Source organism: Glycine soja, chromosome 4, assembly GCF_004193775.1.
Source record: "Glycine soja cultivar W05 chromosome 4, ASM419377v2, whole genome shotgun sequence".
In the NCBI taxonomy this organism is placed as follows: Eukaryota; Viridiplantae; Streptophyta; class Magnoliopsida; order Fabales; family Fabaceae; genus Glycine; species Glycine soja.
Window position 1 is genome coordinate 566,975 of NC_041005.1, and position 23,857 is coordinate 590,831.

General features: G+C 32.6%; 3 protein-coding genes across 3 annotated transcripts; 2 read left to right on the plus strand and 1 right to left on the minus strand.

The window, feature by feature from the left end:
* The first annotated feature begins 3,067 nt into the window (after nucleotides 1-3,067).
* On the plus strand, nucleotides 3,068-5,053 carry LOC114408424 (amidophosphoribosyltransferase, chloroplastic). The gene has a single exon (XM_028371467.1). The coding sequence runs from the start codon at nucleotides 3,235-3,237 to the stop codon at nucleotides 4,942-4,944; it is 1,710 nt and encodes a 569-aa protein (XP_028227268.1). The 5' UTR covers nucleotides 3,068-3,234; the 3' UTR covers nucleotides 4,945-5,053.
* Nucleotides 5,054-9,642: 4,589 nt separating this feature from the next.
* LOC114408425 (tRNA-dihydrouridine(47) synthase [NAD(P)(+)]-like) lies at nucleotides 9,643-15,057 on the minus strand. The gene is made up of 10 exons (XM_028371468.1): nucleotides 14,693-15,057; nucleotides 14,496-14,612; nucleotides 14,179-14,415; nucleotides 13,360-13,615; nucleotides 12,949-13,205; nucleotides 12,169-12,441; nucleotides 11,701-11,982; nucleotides 11,423-11,543; nucleotides 10,938-11,107; nucleotides 9,643-10,013 (listed from the first exon to the last, which is right to left on the minus strand). The coding sequence occupies exons 1-10, from the start codon at nucleotides 14,999-15,001 to the stop codon at nucleotides 9,915-9,917; spliced, it is 2,121 nt and encodes a 706-aa protein (XP_028227269.1). The 5' UTR covers nucleotides 15,002-15,057; the 3' UTR covers nucleotides 9,643-9,914.
* Nucleotides 15,058-15,686: 629 nt separating this feature from the next.
* LOC114408426 (V-type proton ATPase 16 kDa proteolipid subunit) lies at nucleotides 15,687-17,913 on the plus strand. The gene is made up of 3 exons (XM_028371470.1): nucleotides 15,687-16,118; nucleotides 16,479-16,764; nucleotides 17,412-17,913. The coding sequence occupies exons 1-3, from the start codon at nucleotides 16,043-16,045 to the stop codon at nucleotides 17,542-17,544; spliced, it is 495 nt and encodes a 164-aa protein (XP_028227271.1). The 5' UTR covers nucleotides 15,687-16,042; the 3' UTR covers nucleotides 17,545-17,913.
* The last annotated feature ends 5,944 nt before the right edge of the window (nucleotides 17,914-23,857 follow it).

Genomic DNA, 23,857 nt, shown 5'->3' on the forward strand with positions numbered 1-23,857 from the left:
AAAAAACAAAGGGAAATAATATATATAATAAGTAATATGATAGAAATATTAAAGAGAAATGAAATGAAAAATTGGGGTGAAAAAGTAGAAGAAAGAAAATAGGAGCGTATGAGTATAATTAACTTTTCAATTTTGTTAACCTCTCTAGTCTCAGTATATGTCACTTTAATTAAGTTATTGAACACAAATAATTAATATGTTAAAATTAAGATTGAATCATTTAAATAATATTTATGTTTAATTATTAACATAAATAATTTTTTATCAGATTTTATTTATTTTTTGATTGAATTTTAAATTAGTTAAAGTTTTTTTCCTCTAATGAACGGAATGATTAAGACTAAAAAAATATTATATGTCACTTCAGATCTTTTATATTTATTTTAAAGTATATGTCGGTCACTTCAAAAATTTAATGAAATATTAATTATTTTTTGATGATATTTTCTTTTACAGAACTTTTAATGATATCTTATTGTTTATGTTTCGCTTAAATCTTTAGATGAGTTTATTCTTATCTTTTAACTTTTTAACAAAGGTATTTTTTTGTCAAAAAGAATAGTTTGTCATCATATTTTGTGAAATTAAATTTTTTTAAAATAACATGCGTATTACTTAAAAAGATAAATAATATGAACATGAGAGTGAACCCTAACCACATGCTATTAACCTGTATCAATCAATGTTTTAAAAATTAAATCCATAAAAGTCTCTCATACTGGTACGTATAACTATAGACTGCATCACTGCATGTTTGGTGTCAATGGAACGTTCAATACTTTAGAGACACTCTTCGTAACTAATTACTAATGTGCATATATATTAGCCAAGTTTGGAGTTCTGGTGATGAAATCGTATACGTTCACTTTTCTCCCACACAAAATATTTGCTCTCTCTTTGGCTGCTGATAAAGTGAAGACGAGGCTAGAATAAGAGAGTTAACAATGTGGGAAAGTATTTTTTTTCTTTTTTGGTCTACGAAATATGATAGTTTCAAAATCAATCATTGAGATTTTTTCCTTTTTTTTCTCTTTTTATTATATTTTATCTATATGATTTTTATTTATTTAATAATAATAATATTTTGATTTATAATTTTATTTAAACATTAAATTACCCATCTTGCTAGCTAGTTTAGATTATTGTTATTCTATAATGCAATTAATATTAAATAATGTGAGCTCACATAGTATTAAACGTTTGACTTTTAAAACAATATCATAATTAAAATAATAATAATTATGTAATGTTTTAAAATGACAATAAGAAAAATAAAATTAAAAATCCACCGAATTTTGTTACTTTGATTCTGACGTGTTGTATACCTGTATATATCCAAAACAAACCAAAAGGACAAATTAAAATTGAAAATCCACCGAATTTTATTACTCGCATTCTGACGTGTTGTAGACTTGTATTATCCAAAACAAACCAAAAAGACAAGATGCTTAATATGAAAATTAAGGAGTTATAATAAACATAGAGTTCATACATTTAGACATGCGTGGCTATGTAAGGAAGAAACACAAAGAAAAAGTAAAAAATAAAATAAAATAAAATAAAGAGCCAAAATGACATAAAAAAATGAGAATGACATTAAGAAAAAATATATATTTTATTTTAAATCAACTTCTATATTTAAAGAAGTTAAATCAAATAATTTTTTATAAAAGTTAAGTAAAATCTCCTTCCATCAAAGGATAATATAACAAATGAAGTGTTACGTTATCGTGTTTTTTCACTCACATTTCATTGTCACGTCATCACCTCCAATGACATGACAATGATGTGTCAATGATTAGGTTTGAAGACGTGATACTTTATCTCTCATATTATCACTTGGCAGAATGAGATTAACAACATGTAGTAAATTGTAACAAAAAATTTTGTTGTTATTTGACAAAAAATGGAATTTTAGATACTAATATGAAAATGACATATTTTTCAGATATGAGAAACATATTTAAATCATATGTACATTGATGTTTTGCAATTTATGATTAATGTACGCATATAACATGTTATGTCTTTCATCACTCTTCTTTCACAATTCTTTGGACCTAAAATATATATCTCACCATTTGATTTTATTGAATTTTCTTTTAGATTTGTCCATATATTAACTTTTTAATTTCACATGTAATATTATCTTATTAATCTAGTTCCATTAGTTAAACATGATAAATTAACAAATGAATTATTGTAAATTTCAAATAATATTTTTTTATTCCTACCGATAAAAAAACATCTTATTAATTTAATGTATTTCTTATTTTGAATGAAGAATTATCTTTAAAAAATAAATAAGATAAAGTTTCTTAATTTTATATAAGAGTAAATTACATATATATTTATCATGTTATTTTAATTAATTTTTAATTTTGATAAGTTTACAAATTTATTTGATCAAAAAGTATTTGAGAAATTATTTTTTTATCGACTTACAAGATTTATTTTTAAACATAACTTAAATTTACGAATACTATTTTTATTTTTATTTTCAATAAAATAATAAAATTTATTATTTATTATTTTATCTGAAATTAAATTATTTATTTTTTTATAAAACTTTTCTTTATCATTTGCTAACTAAACAAATGTTTTTCAAATTGACTTAAATATGTTTTTCATATATAAAAAATAGATTATTTTCATATTACTACCTAAAAAAATCCTTTTTTTGTTAAATAATTATCTAAAAAATTTTATGTTTCAAGTCATTACTTGTTGTCGGTCCCCTCCTAATCATTAACCTATCATTGAAGAAGATGATAATGTAATATTAAAGTGTGAGTGATAAGTCGTGATAACATAACATTTTTCTGTCACATTATTACTTAATGAAAAGATAATAAGCAGTTAATAAATTGAAAAATTAAATTTTTGAGGTATTTAGTTGAAAATAAATGAATGTTAAATATTAATATAAAAATAAATTATTTTTTATATATATAAAATTTAATTAAGTCTAAATATTTAATGAAATAATCACACTAACTCATCTAGGTGTTTCTTAATTCCTATAAAAAAAAATGTTACTAATCTTTTTAATTTATCAAAACACAATCTATATATATAAAAGGTGGGGAATCTTCGGCGAGGCAGAAAGGTTGAAAAAGAGTTCCTTCTTGGTCCCACCGAGCAACTAACAAAACCCGGAAGAAAGTATTGGTCTGTTACATTACTTGCTTCCTCTCTTCTTCTTCCTCTCTTCTTCTTCTTCTTCTTCTTGTCATGGCTGCTGCGTCTAATCTCTCCACTCTCTCCTCCTCTTCCCTCTCCAAACCCTCGTCCTCTTTCCCTTTCCGCAACACACCAACAAACAACAACGCTTCTTTTCTCCACAACAAATCCCTTCCAAACCAAAACTCTCTCTCTCACAAACTCTCTTCCCCTCTGCCTCTCGCATGCAACCCAAAAAACCAAAACACTTGTGTCTTCTTCGACGACGAAGACCAAAAGCCCCGTGAAGAGTGCGGCGTGGTGGGCATCTACGGCGACCCGGAAGCCTCCCGTCTCTGCTCCCTGGCCCTCCACGCCCTCCAGCACCGCGGCCAAGAAGGTGCCGGCATCGTAGCCGTCCACGACAACCACCTCCAATCCGTCACCGGCGTCGGCCTCGTCTCCGACGTCTTCGACGAGTCCAAGCTCTCCCGCCTCCCCGGCACCTCGGCCATTGGCCACGTCCGCTACTCCACCGCCGGCCAATCCATGCTCAAAAACGTCCAACCCTTCCTGGCCGACTACCGCTTCGGCTCCGTCGCCGTCGCTCACAACGGCAACTTCGTCAACTACCGCTCCCTCCGAGCCAGACTCGAACACAACAACGGCTCCATCTTCAACACCACCTCCGACACCGAGGTTGTCCTCCACCTCATCGCCACTTCAAAACACAGGCCATTCCTCCTCAGAATCGTGGACGCCTGCGAGCATCTCCAAGGCGCCTACTCCCTCGTATTCGTCACGGAGGACAAGCTCGTCGCCGTCAGAGACCCCTTCGGGTTCCGACCCTTGGTGATGGGTAGGAGAACCAACGGCGCTGTAGTTTTGGCCTCCGAGACATGCGCGCTTGATTTAATCGAAGCCACGTACGAGAGAGAGGTGTACCCGGGTGAAGTTATCGTGGTGGACCACACTGGAATCCAATCCCTCTGCCTCGTGTCTCATCCTGAGCCAAAACAATGCATCTTCGAGCACATATACTTCGCGCTTCCTAACTCTGTTGTTTTCGGGAGGTCCGTGTACGAGTCTAGAAAAAAATTCGGAGAAATACTAGCCTCTGAGAGTCCCGTTGAGTGTGACGTTGTGATCGCGGTTCCTGATTCTGGCGTTGTGGCTGCGCTTGGTTATGCTGCAAAAGCTGGGGTACCCTTTCAGCAGGGGTTGATTAGGTCCCACTATGTAGGGAGGACTTTCATCGAGCCTTCGCAGAAAATTAGGGATTTTGGAGTGAAGCTTAAACTGTCTCCGGTTCATGCTGTGCTTGAAGGGAAGAGGGTTGTGGTTGTGGATGATTCCATCGTGAGAGGCACCACGTCGTCCAAGATTGTGAGGCTCTTGAAGGAGGCCGGTGCCAAGGAAGTTCACATGAGGATTGCATGTCCTCCTATTGTTGCTTCGTGTTATTATGGAGTTGACACACCCAGTTCAGAGGAGTTGATATCCAACCGGATGAGTGTGGAGGAGATAAGGAAGTTTATTGGGTCGGATTCGCTGGCTTTTCTTCCCTTGGATAAGTTGAAGACATTGTTAGGGGATGATGCTCTTAACTACTGCTATGCTTGCTTCTCTGGGAAGTACCCTGTTGAGCCTGAGGAACTTCAAATGAAGAGGCTTGGTGTTGCTCACTTCAATTGGGACGACGACTTCAATGGGAATTTCGAATCTATTGATGTGGGGGGTTGGGTTACAAATCAAGATGGGTTTAAGATTGGTAGTGTCTAAGAATGCTTTTGTACTTAGATAACTGGCCAATCAAAATATTGGGTAAATAAATGTCAAACTATCCATACAACTAATTATACAATAAAATAGTTCGCATTCTATTTCGGAATTCTGGATTCTAAAGGTCGATGCAACTAAGTTTTTAGTTAATTTCTTTTTTAAATCATTTTTAGTTCATAATAATAGTTTGATTGGTCAACACATCTAAACTTTTTAAAAATTCAAATTTTTAGTTACTAAACTAAAACTCCATTAAATAATTAAAAAATGAAATTCAAGCTTTTATTCAGAAACTAAAAAATAATTAGCTTAGGAATTTTTACTATTCAAAATTTTGTTTAAGAACTAAAATGTTTAAAAAAGAAACTGATGGATCGTGTTAAATTGACCACCATCCTGCCTTTTGAATTCCTTTCCTTTTTAATCTCATCAACTTAGAACTAATTATAACATGTATACACCACGACCATACAAAATCTACTGTGCTTGTATAAAATCTATCACCATCATTGTCTTCTCACCAGTACCTAAATAGCTTCAAAAATATATGATTTTCAACTTTTTTCCACATTAAACCTCATAAGGGCACCATTCACACCAAACTCTGGGTTTTGCTAATGAAAATATGTTAAAAGTGCATGTAAGTAGCATAAAAACCCACTTTAAAATGGTACAAAAAACCTGGCTTATTCCTCTCACTTTGTGATTCATGGCGTAGTACACGATTTTTAAATCGCCCCATGTATGAACTCCGAGGTGGAATAGATAAAGGAAATAAAGTGCTCCGATCAGACGTTCTAAAATCCTTTCGGCAAAAAGATAGCCTCAGGTGATAATCTTTTTAGATCTAATTATCTCTCACGTCTCAACGAGATCCTAGGTCTCAGCCAAATTTTTCGCCATGGAGTTGTTGTTTTGGAATAGCAAAACGACATAAATAGAGATACAGAGGGCATTTACAACTTTCCATATATTGTGAACGTTGGGAGAACCTAGACTGTCTCCACTGATCCCATAAAATGAAGTAAGTCATCGGTGAGTATCTTAAAATCATTCATCGAGTCGGCAAACAAATACACCACATCACCGGTAGGAAACACAGACCAAGCAGAAGAAGCGAAAAAACTGAGGAGATTTGCTAAGGTTGTCATCTGAAATAAATAAATATGAATACATTTCCTATCTTAAAGATGTTTTAACCCTAAAAAAAACATGACGTCCAAGATTGTGAGTCTCATAAAGGAAATGGGTGCTAAGGAAATTCACATGAGGATTGCGTGTCCTCAGATTGTTGCTTCGTGTTAGTATGGAGTTTACTCGTTGAGTCATAATCTTTTCCTTTCTAATCACGGTCATGGTCCTTGCAAACTATTTCTTTTTAACCTCATCAATTCAAGAATACTATTTCTTTTTAACCTTATTGGTTGACAATCTATTTTGTAGGCAGCAGGTGTATATGATATCATGGAGGGAGCAACAAAAAGATTTCACTTATGTGACACAAATAGGGGAACACATTCTCCATTGAAGAGGTATCAATATGAATACATAGTTATTAAGAGGAAGAGGAGGAGGAGACAAATGAAGAGATGGACTGCGTCTATAGAGTAAAAGCGGAAGTCTGGATGGCAAATAGGGAACTTGGTTATGCAAAATGTTACTTTATGCCTTTGGTTCCCAATAGTTTTATTATGTTCTGATGTGTCCTTGTTTAGATTGTCTTTCTCTATGTAGTTTTATTAGTTTATTTTTCATTGCTATTGGTATTTGTTTTTTTTTTTTGTGTGGGAAAGGCTATATGCACCTTTCTTTGTGCCTCGTTTGAACTCATAGGACCATTTCTTTTTACCTTACAATTTTTAATAAAACTTTTATTTGCCTATAAAAACCACTATGAAATTGGAAGCCTATCATGTGAATATTTTCTTTTTGACTCTCATGCTTTTGATCCTCATCAATTTACTTCCTCGTGTTGACCTAAAAGATAAATGGAGAAATAACGAAGAAGTGTGATAGCAAGTTAAGTGAGAATTATCTGCTAATTGATATTTAAGGTAAATAAACTTCTATATGGTCTTCATTATGTTTTCTACTACTCATAATTGGATATAGATTACTGGTAGGATTTGAATCTTTGCTAATTTGAATAGAATTTATATTATTCAAACACATGAATCTCAAGTTTTGATGTTATAGGATTGTGATGCATTGGTGTTGCCATGTGATAAACTCGGATTTGGTTTTTTTTTTTTACTGAGTTTTCATGTTAATTTAATGTATTTTGACATTTTTATTAACAAAATTCATAGCTTGTTGTAAGTTTGTGAAAAACAGGTGATCAAAATTACTCAAAAAAGTAGGATTCATATCACTAATTATCTCAATCGGTGCTCTAAATAGTGTATAAGTTTTATCCATGAAATGTTAAGCAAGTGTTGCTGCTATATATGGATGTGAAGGGCCACAAAATGGACATTATTCTTCATTACTTTTAAGTGTTTCTTGAGTCGTTGGCAAACATGCCAAAGTCGTTAAATAGTATTATATAAATAAGAGTTATGGTCTCACAAAGACTTGCACAATACTTAGTAAATATCACAAATTTTTACTATCTAAATTGACAAATAAATAACGATAATTTGAACATAACATTCAACAATAAAGAAAAGATAAAACAAAACTACAAGTTACGATATTTTTGGAATTTTTTATAAATGCAGGATAAAATGATATGAATTTCAAATGACAAAGATTGTTGAGTTTAGATATCACCGAACCAAACTTTCTTTACACTAAAATATGATATTCAACTTGTAATTCAATGTTAATATTGGTCCCACTTCAAAAATAGTATTCTAATCCCTAATTTCTTAGGTAAAAAGACCTAAGTTTCTCCATTAAGTGTCAATCTCTTGCACATTTAACAAGTGAACTTGCTATAAGCTCAATAACTAAAAAATAATCATTATCTCTCATCTTATTCCTAGCTCTAAGGTTTAATGGACATTTTAGTACAGTTCAAAATAAATAAAGTATTTTCCAATAGCAATCTCATCAAGAATCAAGCTATGAGTAGTTAATCCATAACAAGCATGAAACATAGAAGTAAAAAGCTAACATTGAAGAACAAGATCAATATATAATACTATTTCAAAAGAAGTACATGAGGGCATAAGGTTTAGATAGAATCTAACCCCAACAACAGAGGGTTTAGGTACCCATCTCCATGAATAGCATCCAAAAGCAAGAAAAATGAAAGAACAATGAAAGAAAGAGTTAGAGAAGAACCTTAGTAAAGGAGATGTTTTTACAAAATGAGAAAATATGCCCTAAAATGAACGAAAAAATCTATTTATATAGACCTAAAAAGATATGTACTTAAGTGAGTGCCTGCTAAGCCAAAAAGTTCAAATTTAAGCAGATACTGTAGTTATACATCTCTGTTCAAATTCAGCTTAAACCAAAAGTTGTTTTGTGGAAGTTATTTTTCCTCTGCAACTTTCTTTTTTATCTTCTCCAAAAAAGAACTTCAATTTGAGTCCTCCAATCCCAATTTAAGCACATTTGAGTTGAAAATTTCACTTCAAGTTTTCATTAAACCTTCATCGAGAAATGCAATTCAAAATCTTACAAAATGGTCCATGAATAAGCATGTGAAATCTAGCAAATAACAAGTTAAAGAGAATCAACTACAACTTAACAATTTGCATCAAAAAAACATAAACAAAGTCCTAAATAAAAGGGAAAATGAGATAATTACCTAAATATGGATGTCTGAGTTAAGTATTTTTAACAAGATGGCAAAGGTCAAATACATTTCTTTCCTTTAAAGATTACAATTTAAATTTGATATATCGTCAATGTAATATGTTTTTATTATGTTTCATATACTGTCTTAAAACCAGTTATAGCTTTTGAATTGTTGTTATAATTATAATTATCTTCTAATAATTTAATAATCTGTGTTTTTTTTGTTAATAATAATCTACGTGTTTGAATAATTAAAAGGTCAAGACTCAAGGCATAATATTAAAATTAATTTCTAGTGACAAATCGATTGATTTTGTTGCAAATGGCTTCGCCTTATTAAAATTAATTACTAGGCCAGTTAATATATATTATAATGGACGGAATGTCACATTTTACAACATTTCTGTACACGGCATATCAATACAACAACGTCAACATAACAAAATAATGTCTTTTAAGTAGTAAAACTAATCATTTCTATCCAAACAGAGGGAAAAAATCACGTATTACAAAACGTGATGGTGATCCCAAATTAAAAAACTGTTGGCGTGTTGATAAGCACCAAAATAATGGAATGTCTTTAAGTAAAAAATAAATAAAATCATCCCTATCCAAAACATAGAAAAAATCACGTGTTACAGAACGTGATGTTGATCCCAAATTTGAAAGTGTTGTTGCGTTAATGCCAAATTGGCCTTTAAGTATAAAATAGAATCATCTGTACCCAAAAGATGGAAATCATCACGTGTTACAGAGCGTGAAGTTATCCCAAATTAAAAAAAAACCCTGTTGCGAAATGCCCTCATCAATAGAGAAAAGAAAAACTACAAAAAAACTACTTTCGATTTTGCTTTTTCTAGCTGTTAGTAAGGTTTGTCTGCATATCAATACCTTAATTCATTCGTGTCATACTTTTAAAATTATTAATTAATAGTGTGGCAAAATTACTATTGCAAGCAGAAAATTTAATTGACCCGAGCATGCAAGTTGGCATGACTCTAAAAACCTTTAATGTTTACATTTCAAATGTCGATGTTTTATTAAATGTTTAGTTTCCTAGTGGAGGACTGAAAAGTCCAAGGTCAATGATGAACAATTCTCACAATGGAACAAATAGATAAGAATGCTGACAAATGTCTCTTCAGCTTGTCTCTTCATTAGTCAGCAGTTGAGAAGAAAACGGTTCTCATCAGAATCGGTATCGAAAATTAACTCCAGAATCAACCATTTTCAGCTCTATCGTAAGCATTTGATTTATGCTTAGGAGCAAATGTAAAGCCATCTGGAACCTTGCCAAGTAGCATCTCTGATATTCGTATCTGTGTATGAAAAGGAAAATGTAAATTAAGAAGAAGAAAAAATCTTTAGCAGAGCACAAGGGACTGGGATATTCTGTTATTGTGCTATGAAAAGATGTTTTAATAAAAAATATGCTAAAAGGACAACATGCTGCATTAAATTTATAGCCACTGCCAATTCCAGAAAATGAGATATTATATTTGGCAAAAGCTTAGTGGTATTTTTCATTGTCTATTCACACTACTGCTTTCCTTAGTTAAACTTTTTTATACTGCACAGCCAAACCTTTTTTTTTTGTACCAGGAGGGGTCGGTTTAGACAGATCAAACCTCAATGTTCTGAATTATGTATATAAACTATTGACCTCTAAATCCTTCTTGGTATGACTTGTCAGTTTTTGTGAGCTCTAGCGATAGAGCCACCCTGCATCTGATCTTTTTTTTTCGTACTAGGACTTCTCTAGGTCTTCTCCATATATGCCAAAACAACCTAAGGCGAGATTCTACCATTTCTATCTACAGTGTCAGTAGGTGTTACCCCATCTTATCTCCAACCTATGCATTCTTAATCTTATCCTTGTCTAGTATGTCACTCATCCAACGCAACATTCTCATCCTCAACTTATATAAAAACCTTTTATATAAGCCAAACATTAATTAATTATTATCCCTATTTGCATTTGAAGATAACTTAAAAGATTATAATTAAAATAAATCCATAAAGTGTAAGACTGTAAATAAAGAATTAGGAAGTATTCTTAGTCTTAATCTTCATCTTTCACAAGACACATTTCTCTACTGTCTACATCCTGTATTTAATAAAACATTTTCTGCTGTTTGAGGCAGCACATGTCAGAAAATACCCCCCATGAAGTCATTTTCTCCAAAGAAAACAACAAAGAGAGCCTCAATATTAATAACTTGAAATAAAAGGGAATTGCATACCCAATCGGCAGCAGAGTCTGAGGCCATTAGTGTCTCAAGCTCATCACGCCCATAGTAAGATGGTGGACGCCAGTTTAATCGTTGTGGAACCACATCCAAAAGACCAACAGGTATATACCTGAAAGTGTAGCTAAGCCATTCCAACAAGAACCGCCTTGTTGTCTCAACCCCTGTAGCACAATATATAAATAAAAAGTTCGAATTATAAGAGAGAGAGAGAGAGAGAATAGCCACACTTAAACTGGGGAATAAAATTAGCATAAATAATACTTGCTATCAAAACTTGATTATGCACTAGCACTATATATACATGTATGCAAGCAGACTTGTCAATCTTAAATGACACTCCCCAAAACTATATGTTCTTATAGTCCAAAAGGCCCCTTCCTCAATCAAAACATTGCATCCTTTGCAAGGAAAAAACACAAGCACCAGAAAGATTCCAAATACGCATATAATACAGCTACTCCATCAGTAAAACATACCTTTTGTGTCAGAACCCCAGTGTTCAAGACCAAAATTCACAAAATCTTTGAGAATATTTAGACGCTCGCCAGAACTGATGTCCCAATGTCTCTGTTCCTTGATCTCAGTAAATATCCAAGGCTGCACAACACAGTCATAGTTGACATAATTCAAAATAAATAATTGTCAAGGTCAGGCAGCCATAATGCATCTAATGAAGACAACTAACATGAGACATAATACTCAATGACAAACTAAAATAAATGAGAATGGTCAGTTGAACCAGGGTGATACTAACTTTAATCAGTGCACCACGAGCAACCATGTCCGTAGCAAGTTCAGGGCATTCAGTTCTGTGGTTGTTCCAGTCTACAAATGAAAAAACATCTCCATTCCCCACTACGGGCAATGTAGTAGGGGCTTTCCTGGCACACTGGTATACGTAGTCCCAGTCAGCAAGCTTGCTATAGCGTTGTTGACGTGACCTACCATGTATTGTCACAGCACTGGCACCCCAAGAGCCAATGTCTGCTATCAGAGAATCAATGCGATTCTTCCCTTCAAAATAAGCAGTCCGTACCTAGTTCAATAGATAAGTGTTATGTACACATCTTGAGAGAGCTTATTAAGGAGTTTAAAAGGTATGAAAAGACACTTTTTTCTTTTACCAAAAAACAGAGGAAGACAGAGAGTAAGCTATTAAGATGTTAATGGGAGTGACATAAATCATTGTGTCCAACTCTGTAGTGTTTAGCACAGCAAATACCTTGATAGTTATTGGTTTTTCCGCTGTGCCTGAAGCAACTTCTACAATACTTTTCATCCGCATTGGTTTTGTTAGAAGAGCTGATCCAGCACCCTTATTCACAACAATGTCAATAGGACAACCCATATTTATATCAATAAAATCTATTGTACACTCTTGCTCTATTAGTTCAACTGTTCGTGCCACAGTATCAGGATATGCCCCACAGATTTGTACACCAAATAAATCTTCAGATGAATGACGTCTTAGCAATGCCCATTCAGAGGCTTGACCCTATAGCAAAAGTAAAATAACAACAAATAGAATGTAAATACAGCTTAGCCATAAAAGAAAAAAAAAAACAGATAGTTGGAAAAGGCATGATGTCAGAGTTGTGCAGAATAAAACAGGGAGGATCAGAGGAAAATATTATCAAGTTCCATATTCTTGATTTTATATCATCAGTCCACAACTGGATTTTAGGCAAGCATCTGGAATTTTATTGCTTCCAAAATTAAGGAGTCTACATTCAAAAGCATCCCTTCAATGCAACACTGTAAATCAACAGGGATATAAACAACTTGATAAATTAATTTTTCTGAAGAAAAGACAGATACAAAACTACATATGAACTGCCGGAAATCCATAACACATTATACCAAAGTTAGATCAAACACTGCTAAAACTTATACAGTTGCCAGTACAGCAGGAAACAAACTCCAGACAGAAGATATATATTGTACTGAGGATGAAAGAAAGCAATCAAATTCAAACCAACCAGCAAAAAATCCATATAGGTACCTGCAAAAGATTTGTGCACATTGCCATTTCACCACAAGTTACATCAGCTCCTAATACTTTGCAAACTCTTCGGAAAGGGAGATTGCCAACAGTGGTCAAGGGTGCGAGATACAACTTCTCCCTAAAATCAATCAGCTTCTTTTCACGTGAGTGCAGCTTCAGGCTTAGATCAGTTTCTGGGGTTAGAGCATCGGTTCCAGCTTCGGGTTCAGATTTTGTGCAACTTCTTTCAACAATTTGCTCAGTAACACTAACACCTGTTTCAGCGGTATGAAGCCAAGTTACACATACTGAGCATAAAGTCAAAGAAACATTATATAAGTCATCATAGGATATCAATCATAAACTAGAACTACTAGAGTCGAAGATTTTTTTTTATCAGCATACTAGAGTCGAAGATGAAGCGATGACCTTCATTTTCTGCATCCATAGGACCACAATTTTCTGCAATTTTTCTTCTCTTCTGGGGGCAAAGTACATCAGATTCAGATTTTCCATCTATGTCATTGTCATCATCTTTCATAACTTCTTCAGGGCATTCCAACTTACAACATGAGTCGGAGGTAACAACACAAGATCCACTGTAATCAGAATGATCACACTTATTTGAACCAGTGTCACCTTCATCTTTATTTTCCAAGTCATTCCTTTTTGACTTAGAGGTTCCCTACAACATTTTTTTAAAAATGAGAGAGAGAGAGAGAGAGAGAGAGATTAATCAAAACGAAATGAAAAAAAAAAAAAAAAAGTAAAACTGAAAACTAAAAACTAAAAGGAAGTTACAAGTACATCAAAGCCAGATTTAGGGTTGGTTTAGACTATGATAGAAGAGGAACACTAAGAAAGGCATTTTGCACCTCATATTTTACTGTGGCCACTATCAGAGTTCGCACTGAAGAAGAACTAGGGGACAAAAATAGGAGCATCATGTTAATGAAAACTTATACGGGCATTGGACATTTAACTCCACCCAGTTTAATCTCTGTATATGTAAGACAAAAGTTCAAGTGCCTCGAAAATCCTTCTTATTCGTGTAATTTGCTTCATAACCAACAATGTAACAAAAATGGCAAGAAAGACACACTTATAGCCTCATTTAGACTATAACAAACATATTCCCCAACAACAGGTAAAGTATTCTTGGATGGCATTTTCTAAGTTAATGGAGAAACAAAGCATAAAAGCGAGCATAGATGAAAAGCAACAAAAAGGAAAGAATAAATAACATACCACGAGGCCTAGACTTTTGAGTTGGGCATCTGCCTTGGAGAAGCTCATCTTATTTTTCCACAAAAGCTTTTGAACATGTTTGCTCAACCCATTCACCTCGGAATTATTCTTAAGACCATTCAGATTGGCAGAAGGCACACCATCTTCATGCGTACTCGAAAATCTACACCCTAAACCATATGGGCAAGCGCCTCCAGATTTAAAGAAAGGACATTGCCCCTCTAGATCAGCAGGTTTCTGCACTTAGGGTTCACACAATCAGAATCAGTTCATAAACAAGCAAAGCGCAAGAAATAAAAGCAATTGAATGTACGCACCTGTGCCTTGAAGGCTTCCAAATCATGGCTGAAACGACACTTGTCTTTATAAGGACATGAACTAACATCCCCTGTTTTGGCAATTTCGGGACACAGGTTTCGTGCTGACTTTTGTTCCTGAGAATGTTCGAATTGAAAGCAAACAAAGTTAAGTGCAATTGAAATGTGGAAAGACATAGGCAAGTAAATGAGGGTACCAGACGACGTTCGCGTTTGAGTTGGCGCTTGGACTTCTTCTCCTTGGCGAGAACAGAGGTCTTGTTGTTATCATTGGGAATGGAAACGCCGTCGTTTGGAGAGGAAGAGCGAACGGGAGGAGGACGGAGGAAATCCTTCTTGACGGGGGCTATGGCACGGGCCACCAGTTGCTCTGGGCTTTGCTCGACAGAACCTCCTTGTTGTCCTTCGTCACGCGGCTCCTCCTCGTCCATGTTGTTCCGTTCGTGTTTCTTTGTTGAAGACAAATAGTAGGGTTTAATGAAACTCAACAAAATATCTCGCGTCATTCAGTCGCTCTCAGACTCAGCAGGTCTTGCTCTGTTGGGAAAAGAGAATTAAAAAAAATGTAGAAAGTAATATTGTAAAATTTTCTTTAAAAAGTTGCCAGAAGTGGATTTCGAACCCACTAACTCTAACGAGGACCAGAACTTTAGTCTAGCGCCTTAGACCACTCGATCATCCTGAATTTGATGTTGCTGTTGTTTATACAATATTTATTTTTTACTTTTTCATTTTCCAAGTGGAACTGGAACATGACAAAGAGGACTAGGCAAACGGGATACAAGATACTAGTATTTATATTTTTTTATAAAATATTACATTTTTATTGTAAAAACAATAATATTTGAATTTTAAAATAAAGGAAACGAAAGTGGTTTTTAAAAAAATAAATTATAAGGTGTTTTATTCAAATAGCAAGGAAATTATTCTTGAAAAAATTTTCTCATATGCAAGAGTGACTTAGTCCAAAGCTATCAAGTAAAGTGTATTTTGTATTGTTTAATTTACTTTCGTGTTTATGTATTGTTTATGTCATAAGATATTTTACCCAAAGAGTAAGAAACATGCTAATTTCCTTAATTTTTGCCAAAGGTGATAAACAATCCAAAAAATTTTAAGAAAAAAAAGGAGAGAAAATTTGTAAAGAAAAATTCATATGTAGAGAAAAAACATTTTAATGACATAAACCAACTGAAACACTCTATACCGAATCCAAGTTCTGTATTTCCTTCTCTTTTCCAATTGTTTGAGCGTGAATTTTTGCATTAATGAAGTCTGAAACCTATGATAAGGGGATATCTGTTGATGACTGGAAAATACTGGTAAAGTGGTAATAGGCAAAGAAGTGAAGAATCACAATTGGTTTGGAGGCCCATCGCATTGAGGCAAGTAGAAAATTGACCCGCCCAAGTGGAGATTCAAGTCGGGTACCGAACGTGCGACTATAAAGGGAATGAACGTGGACACCCCACGCTTTCTTCACGGCAACAGAAGAATAATCAAATTTCTCAGATCTATCCGACGTCGTCGCAGATCCACCAACCGTTATGGCTGCCTTCAGCGGTGATGAAACGGCTCCGTTTTTCGGCTTCCTTGGAGCCGCAGCTGCCCTCGTCTTCTCCTGTACTCCTTCCACTCTCTTCAATTCCCCCAATCACTTCCATTAGATCCGTATTTACCGTTTCATTATTTATGTAATCCGTTCCTAAAATTGACTTTTAATCCAATTTCATGTTCCACTGCTCAGAACCGTATATGATTTTAGGTGTTGAATTTGGAACCATTGATGTTGGAGATTCAATTAGTTACTGCAAATCGTTAAGTTTGATATATGAAATCTGAAATTTGATTGATCTGTGTCTGTGAGGAAATCGGAATAATTTCACTCATGTGAAAGTGATTGATCGATCGAATCTTAATCTTAGGGTTGTTTGAAGTGATAAAATCTGTGAGGAATTTCATTTGTATTTGAACTGTTGATAGGTATGGGAGCTGCCTATGGCACAGCAAAGAGTGGTGTGGGCGTGGCTTCCATGGGTGTGATGAGACCTGAGCTGGTGATGAAGTCTATTGTCCCTGTTGTCATGGCTGGAGTTTTGGGTATTTATGGCCTTATTATTGCTGTTATTATCAGTACCGGTATTAATCCAAAGGCCAAATCTTATTACCTCTTTGATGGTTATGCACATCTCTCCTCTGGTCTTGCCTGTGGCTTGGCTGGCCTTTCTGCTGGCATGGCTATTGGTATTGTCGGTGATGCTGGTGTTAGGTATAATGCTTTTTTACTTTGTTTTTCATATATGATTTGTTTCTTATTTCTTGATGTGTTTAAGGTCTTGTTGAATTGCAATATTGCATAGTGACATTCAACTCTTGATCCTGTTTGGATAAATTTATCATAAGTACTTATAGGGAAGATAACAAGAAGATAAAATGAATGAAGTTTCTCCCAAAAGTTTAAATCAGTTTATGTACAAGTTTAAATTAGCTTTTGCAGAAACTCAATGGTTGAGCTTCTTTAACTTAGCTCATGCATACGATAAAAGTGATGTCTGTTTCAATCGGTATTAATGCATAACTTATGGGAAAACTTAATTCATTTTACTTTCTTATTTCTTTCTCTTATAAGTGCTTATTAAAATGTTTATCCAAACTGGACCATATGTGTGTGTGTGTGTTTTTACTTTTTAGTAAAGCAATCAATTATTCAAAATATATTTGTTTGAGGACATCTTTGCATTGCTGAACAATTCTTTCAGGAAGTACAGTTATGTCTCTAGCCTTTTCAACTTTCAGATAACATATGATCCTTCATGGAACATATATCTTTTTGCCTTTACTAGCATGCATTTGTTGTGAATTTGACGGTGGATTTTCCTTTTACAATAATACTGATTAATCAATCTGCTTCTGCAGAGCCAATGCACAGCAGCCAAAACTTTTTGTTGGAATGATTCTCATCCTCATTTTTGCTGAAGCTCTTGCCCTTTATGGTCTAATCGTTGGTATTATCCTGTCTTCTCGTGCTGGCCAGTCTAGAGCTGACTAAGAAAGGAGTTGTGCTGCAAAATATTCTTTGACCACCCATCTGTTTTAACCTCTTTTTAGAGGGGGTGAGGGAGGTAATTATTAGTTTTTCCGAGCTTAGCAATGTTCAGGCAGCATTTTCAGGCTTTAGCAATTGTGTGAAAGTTCAATTTACCATTTGTGGTGTTTGTTTGTGTAATTAGGTTTATGTTTACTTAATAAAGCTTCTTAAGCTTCCTCTTTTTGTTTTTTTACTTTATTGATTGTATTTTGCCATATCTTCTGACCTTTATATATATTTTTTGGGCTGCTGAAACTGGTGCATGTAATGATTTGATTTGGCTAGCAATGCAACGTATTTCATGGGTCTTTCCATGTTGGATGTTGGTAACAGCTGCTTTTTGTGTTATATTCTCGTAGTTTATGGTTAGGTGAAAAATGAATTATATTAAGAGAACACAAAGTTATATTAAACTCTGATCAGGTACCGGATAAATGTTAATGGAATCCACTATAATACAAAGAACTGAAATGAAAGAAACGAATTAATAGTTACTAGTTACTAGTAATTAATAAAAATTAAACTAAATAACTAGTAAGTGTCCCCGTAAATGAGTAACAGATGGTTGACCTGTTGCTATTATCTACATGGATTGGAATATTATGCTTGTGAGTGAGTTAACGATCGGCTTTGGCAGTTGCAGAGTAAGCTCTGCCGGGTTTGGTGGCTTATATATTCATAGTTACTGTTATTTTCAGTCACTCGAGTGTTACAGGTGAACTGGAATATGCTTCTGGTTTGTCCTTGCTTGTAATTTTCAACAATAGTAGCCTTTTGTGCTCATTTCAGTCTGGTAGAAATTGTTTTATGCTTCTGGAAATATTTAATGCTGGCAATTTCACTTTGTAATTTGAATACGGTTTCCGTTAGTCCATTAGTTCAACTATAAATTGGTAAAGTTAGCAAAAAAAAAAAACATAAATTGGTAGAGTCCTGAGCACGTATTTCCGAAATTCTTTCTTCCAGAGTTAGTTTATTGTTAAAACTTTTATTAAAAACAATTGACAGACACTATTTTGAAATGGCACAACAAAATCACTGCATGTATGTTTGGAATCATCAATATACAAATTGAGAAAATATATTATGCTTTTTTTTCATGTCATGTTCTTCTATTCCTGAAAATATCGAAGTGGGAATATTTATATCCATTTTGTTAAAAGGTTATGAAAATTTATTCTCCGTATGTTATATTCTATGGAATGTTACATTTTCATATTTCAAACAACTCTATTCCTATGAGAGGGGTAAGTATATGATATTCCCATGGAAATGAAAATTTTGTTGAATCCCTCCCATGTTATGTAGACTCCCTCCCCCCATCTGACGTATTACTGCTTTTGACGACGCTTGAGGCGTGTCCCTTATGTGCTCTATAGCGCAGTAGTTTTGCTTCTTTTCCCTGTTATCTAAAAATAATTAGTTGAACCCTTCAATATAGTGCCCGTCACGAATACATTTGTCACACTAAACGAATGATATCCGTTTGGAGGGTCAGGCATTTACACTTACCAATTACTTGGGCAACACATCGGAAACTGCTGATACTGAAGATTAAGACAACACAAAACTTCAGTTTCAGTAGTAGCATCCCAGAAGCATCTCAGTACATGATAAAAAAATGCTATTACGTAATGTTGTGAAGTACAACAAAGACATCAATATGGAAAGATTCTTCATATTCGATATCACCAAATAACAACACAAGTTATTAAGTTGCATCATATCAGAAGGACCTTTCAAAGGGGATATTTTACATAATTCAGTTATCATAAAAAGAGTAAATATGCTTGTTACCCTCCAAACTTATTGTTTACTTGTAATTTAGTCTAAATTTATTATGTATAAAATTCAACAGTTTGGTAGGCATAGATAAATAGTGAAAATTATATTTTCAATTAGTCAAATATCGTCATCATTATTCATCAATATAACTTTTAAGTAATTAGAAACTATCTTTAATACGACTTATAATAATTATTATAAAAATTAAAAAAAAATTCTGCATCACGATCTCTAATAACAATTTGTAATTAGATGATAAAATAATATTTTTTTATAATACATGTATTATTTATTCAAAATTCAATCTAATGGGATTTAAAAAGGATGGGTCTTATAGAGTCAATTTCGAACTAATATACTTTGTCAGTTTTCGAATATAAGTAATAAAATATATAATTCATATTTATTAAGAAAATTAGTTAATTTTATTAAATTGTGTTATTTTTAATTAAAAAAATAAATATTTTTATAAATTATCTTTCATTGGAATTTGATATTAAGTATGAAAAAGTTATCCTTATTAAATAAAATCTATTTTAAAGATAATCTCATTAAATAAGCCATAGACAATTGAAATTTATTTATATTTAAGATAAAAAATAAAAATAAAAAATATTAGTTATATTCAAAGTCGAAAGGAGTCCAAAACTAAAATTGGAGTTTCAAATAATGGTTATTGTACCTTTCGGGCCATGGACCAACCACGCCCAGCCTTGGTTCTTTACCATGAGGAGCCCATATAACTGCCTAAGCTAAACCCTTCCAAAGATCACAGGTTATGGTCAAAGCATATATCAAACTGATTATCACGGAAACGAGTTGATCACAAAGACAAGTATAAAATTACACACTTAAATGCTCTAGGTAAACCGTCTCTAACGCTAATTGAGGAAACCTAAACCCAAACCGTTACCATTTATTTAGTATTTAAAAAATACAGTTAAATGTGAGAATAAATATTGTATGTGTAAAAGATTTTTACATTGTTATTCAATTATCAAATTTAATAAATTTTACCATTATTAATTTTTAATTAATTAATAAATTATACTACGATTAGTTGATAATGTATTTTTTTTAATAAAAAAGTGCATAAAAATTAATCTTTAAAAGTAACCAGCCACAACATAGTTTGTTTGTTTGCGCATTAGTGAAAATGGGCGCGCATTATTGTTTACGTTAATCGATCAAATTGAATGTGGAAATGCGATGATATTTGTGTTTTTGAAGCCAATTTAAACTCACACAAAGACAAGTATATAAGAGGTTGGTGATCTTAATTCAAGGTTTGGAGTATAATTATAACAGCAAAAAAAAAACAACATCCCAACTAGATATAAATGAGAATCCTACCACACAAACAAACTAGACATTGAAGACGTTAAATTCTACGAACAAAATATACGATTTTGATAACCTTTCAAAAAACCACTTGCTTCACTTCGTCCACGATAGAACAAGCAAAACAACAAAAATTCATCATTTTTTACGAAATTTCTTCATATTAATTTTAAGGTTCGAATTTATCTCCATCTAGCCACCACCTTGGCCAAGGAAAAGTTATCCCACAGACCTTGGACACATCCAGCAAACTAAAATTATCAAGATTTTCTTCAACATCATTACTATTATCGACTAAAATCAGTGGAAGCACGTGACTTTTTAAAGTGGGTTTTAATTTTATTCATTAATTTTAAATTATTATCTAATTGCTCAAATTAATAATTCATATGTATCATTTTAAGATGTGTTCACACACATGTATATGTGTGTGTATATCATCACTTGATTGTCGACCGTTCTCTTTATCAAATTATGACATAATTGTAAGTTTGTAATGATCAGAGTGACAATTATGGTGTTTGACTGAACAAGTAATCCTCATATTGTCATTACGAGATTAAGGGAGACGAGTATAATAAGTCTAGCAGTAATTTAAAGCATTGCATTGGCACTAAAAGGAAGGTCTAATCTTTCTTATCTCTTAGTCTTAATTGAAAGAGTTGTTTCAATAATCAGAAAGTCACATATATATCACTTAATAATCAAGACTAAAGTCATTTATAAACATATTTTACTCTCAATTTATCAAATCGTTTTTTACTGAAGACAAACCTATGATGTTGAAATCTAACAACTAAGTAGCTAATATCTCAAATCCAATAAATCCTAACAATACTAGCAGATTTGAGGTCGTATATATATATAATATCTCATCTGTTCAATGTGACACCGTTCGAGATAAGAGTAAATATTCAGTAAGTATTTGATGAGTTTCGAAAAAAATTGAACTTTGGATTAAGACACGTTCTTTTATATCATAAAAATCAGTTTGTGGCTTAGGATGGTTGATGACCAGAAAAAATTAGGACATGGTTTGATTTCATGGATAAGTTAAAGAAAGATGTCAAATACATGCCAAGTGGTTAGCTTATGCAGCTCCATTTGCTCCCTTGACCAAGTGGGTTATACGCTTTTTAGTTCTTTTGATTGTTGGGCATATTTTCTTCGACAAATCATAAAGTTTCTATACATGCATTTTCTCTTGTCCCCTTTGTGTGCGTCACCCTTCTTGTTTTATTCTGCTTAAATTCTTTGGTCTGTGTTTGAGAAAAGGGGGGTTGTTTGAATCATTACTACCAACCACTTTGTTTTAATTTAATAACGGGAATTTTTTTATTGGTGCTTAGTCACGGAATTGTATTGCGAGGAGTTAAAATGATTTAGCAGCTAATCGAGCTTGGGAAATAATAGCTCATAGCCTCCTATATATACATTTTCGTTATTGGGTTAATAACTTCTTTTTTTTTAGAGAAAGGGTTAATAACTTAATATAGGTTTGTCATGGAATTAATCCTTTCCTCATTGTACAAAAAAAAAACACCAGAAATTACTAGGAGATTTTAATTGACTTGACGCCGATCAAATGTTATCAGTTATAGAACCAAGTATGTTGTTGACGGCTGAAAGTTAATTTTACTGGTTCATATTCACGCTTGACTTTAACATTTAAAAAAAGTGAGAATCTATATTTTTTTTTGAAAAAAAATCCCATTTATAGTTATAATATATTAAATTTCAAATTCATTAAATATTTATTTTAATTAAATTTTCATAATCAAATTATATTTTCATTAACCTCTTTTATAATAATTCTGTTTACACGATTTTATAATTCATAAATTAAGTTAACAATTACTTATCATTTTTTATGATTTTCTTTTGCTAATTTTGAATTTATAATTTCTTGGAAGGAGTACTCAACGTCTTACATTCAATAAATTCTTCTTTTTGAATATGTAACATAATTATATACAAATGACTCAAATTTGAGATTTGAATAATTTTGTGTCAATTAATTCATACGTACAAGTCTTTTTTTTTATATATCTTAGAAAATAACATCAACTTAAAATTTATAGTTGAAATAAATTTAAACAAATAATTAAAATTTCAATGCGAAAATTGTAGTTAAAATTAACTTAAACAAATATAACAATCACATTTAATAATTTAAAATTAAATGGAAAATATTTATTTACTCTTATAGTTATATAAATTTTACCTTTCGATTCTTGTATGCAAAAATTATTCTTTTTTAGTCCTTGTACAAACATTTTTTGTTTTTTAATCCTTTTGATCTTTTTTATTACAAAATGATAAGGACAAAAATGTAATTTGTGTAACAAGGAGAACAAAAAAAAATCTAAAAATACTTGTATAATAACTAAACAGACTAATTTTTAAGTATAAAAATTAAAAGGTAAAATTTATATAAATATAAAAATCAAGATAATAATTTTTTCAAATTAAATCTATTAAAACCAGTGTTAATTTCATACGGACCCTCACTTGCTAAGAAGCTTAATATCACCATCTTAGCTTATTCTTTTTACAATAATTCCATTAGATTTGAAATTATAATTTGATGTATATAACCCAAAGGGTTGACACATTAATGTATGTTGTGTTTATATGAATGAAAATAATAGAATAACTTTGTTCAATTTTCATCTTATACACAAAAAAAAAAAAATTGAACAAGTGACAATTACATATTCCAAACAAAATTAATTTTTAATCAAATGGATGCAGAGACATGTAATTTCTTACCGGAAAAAAATAATAATCTCATGCATACTAGTAAAATCTCCATTCAGCTTTACGGCTTTTTTATACAGTCTACGAGCGTATAATAATAAGTCAGAATATAGAAACTTTTTATTATAGAAAATAAAGTAAAGGAAAATGTGTAATTTAATTAAAGTGAGAAAAGAAAAAGTGTATTTCTATTGATTTGAAGTTAGTTCAGATTATGAGAACTGATAAAAAAAAGTTAAAAAGATTATGAATGGCACTTTAATCCAAATGAACCGCAGATACACTCTTATTCTTTACTTTATTTATATATTTACTTACTTTAAAATATTTAAATCTAAAAAATATTATCATATTAAAAAAAATGGACACGCAATAGACCACCTCTTTT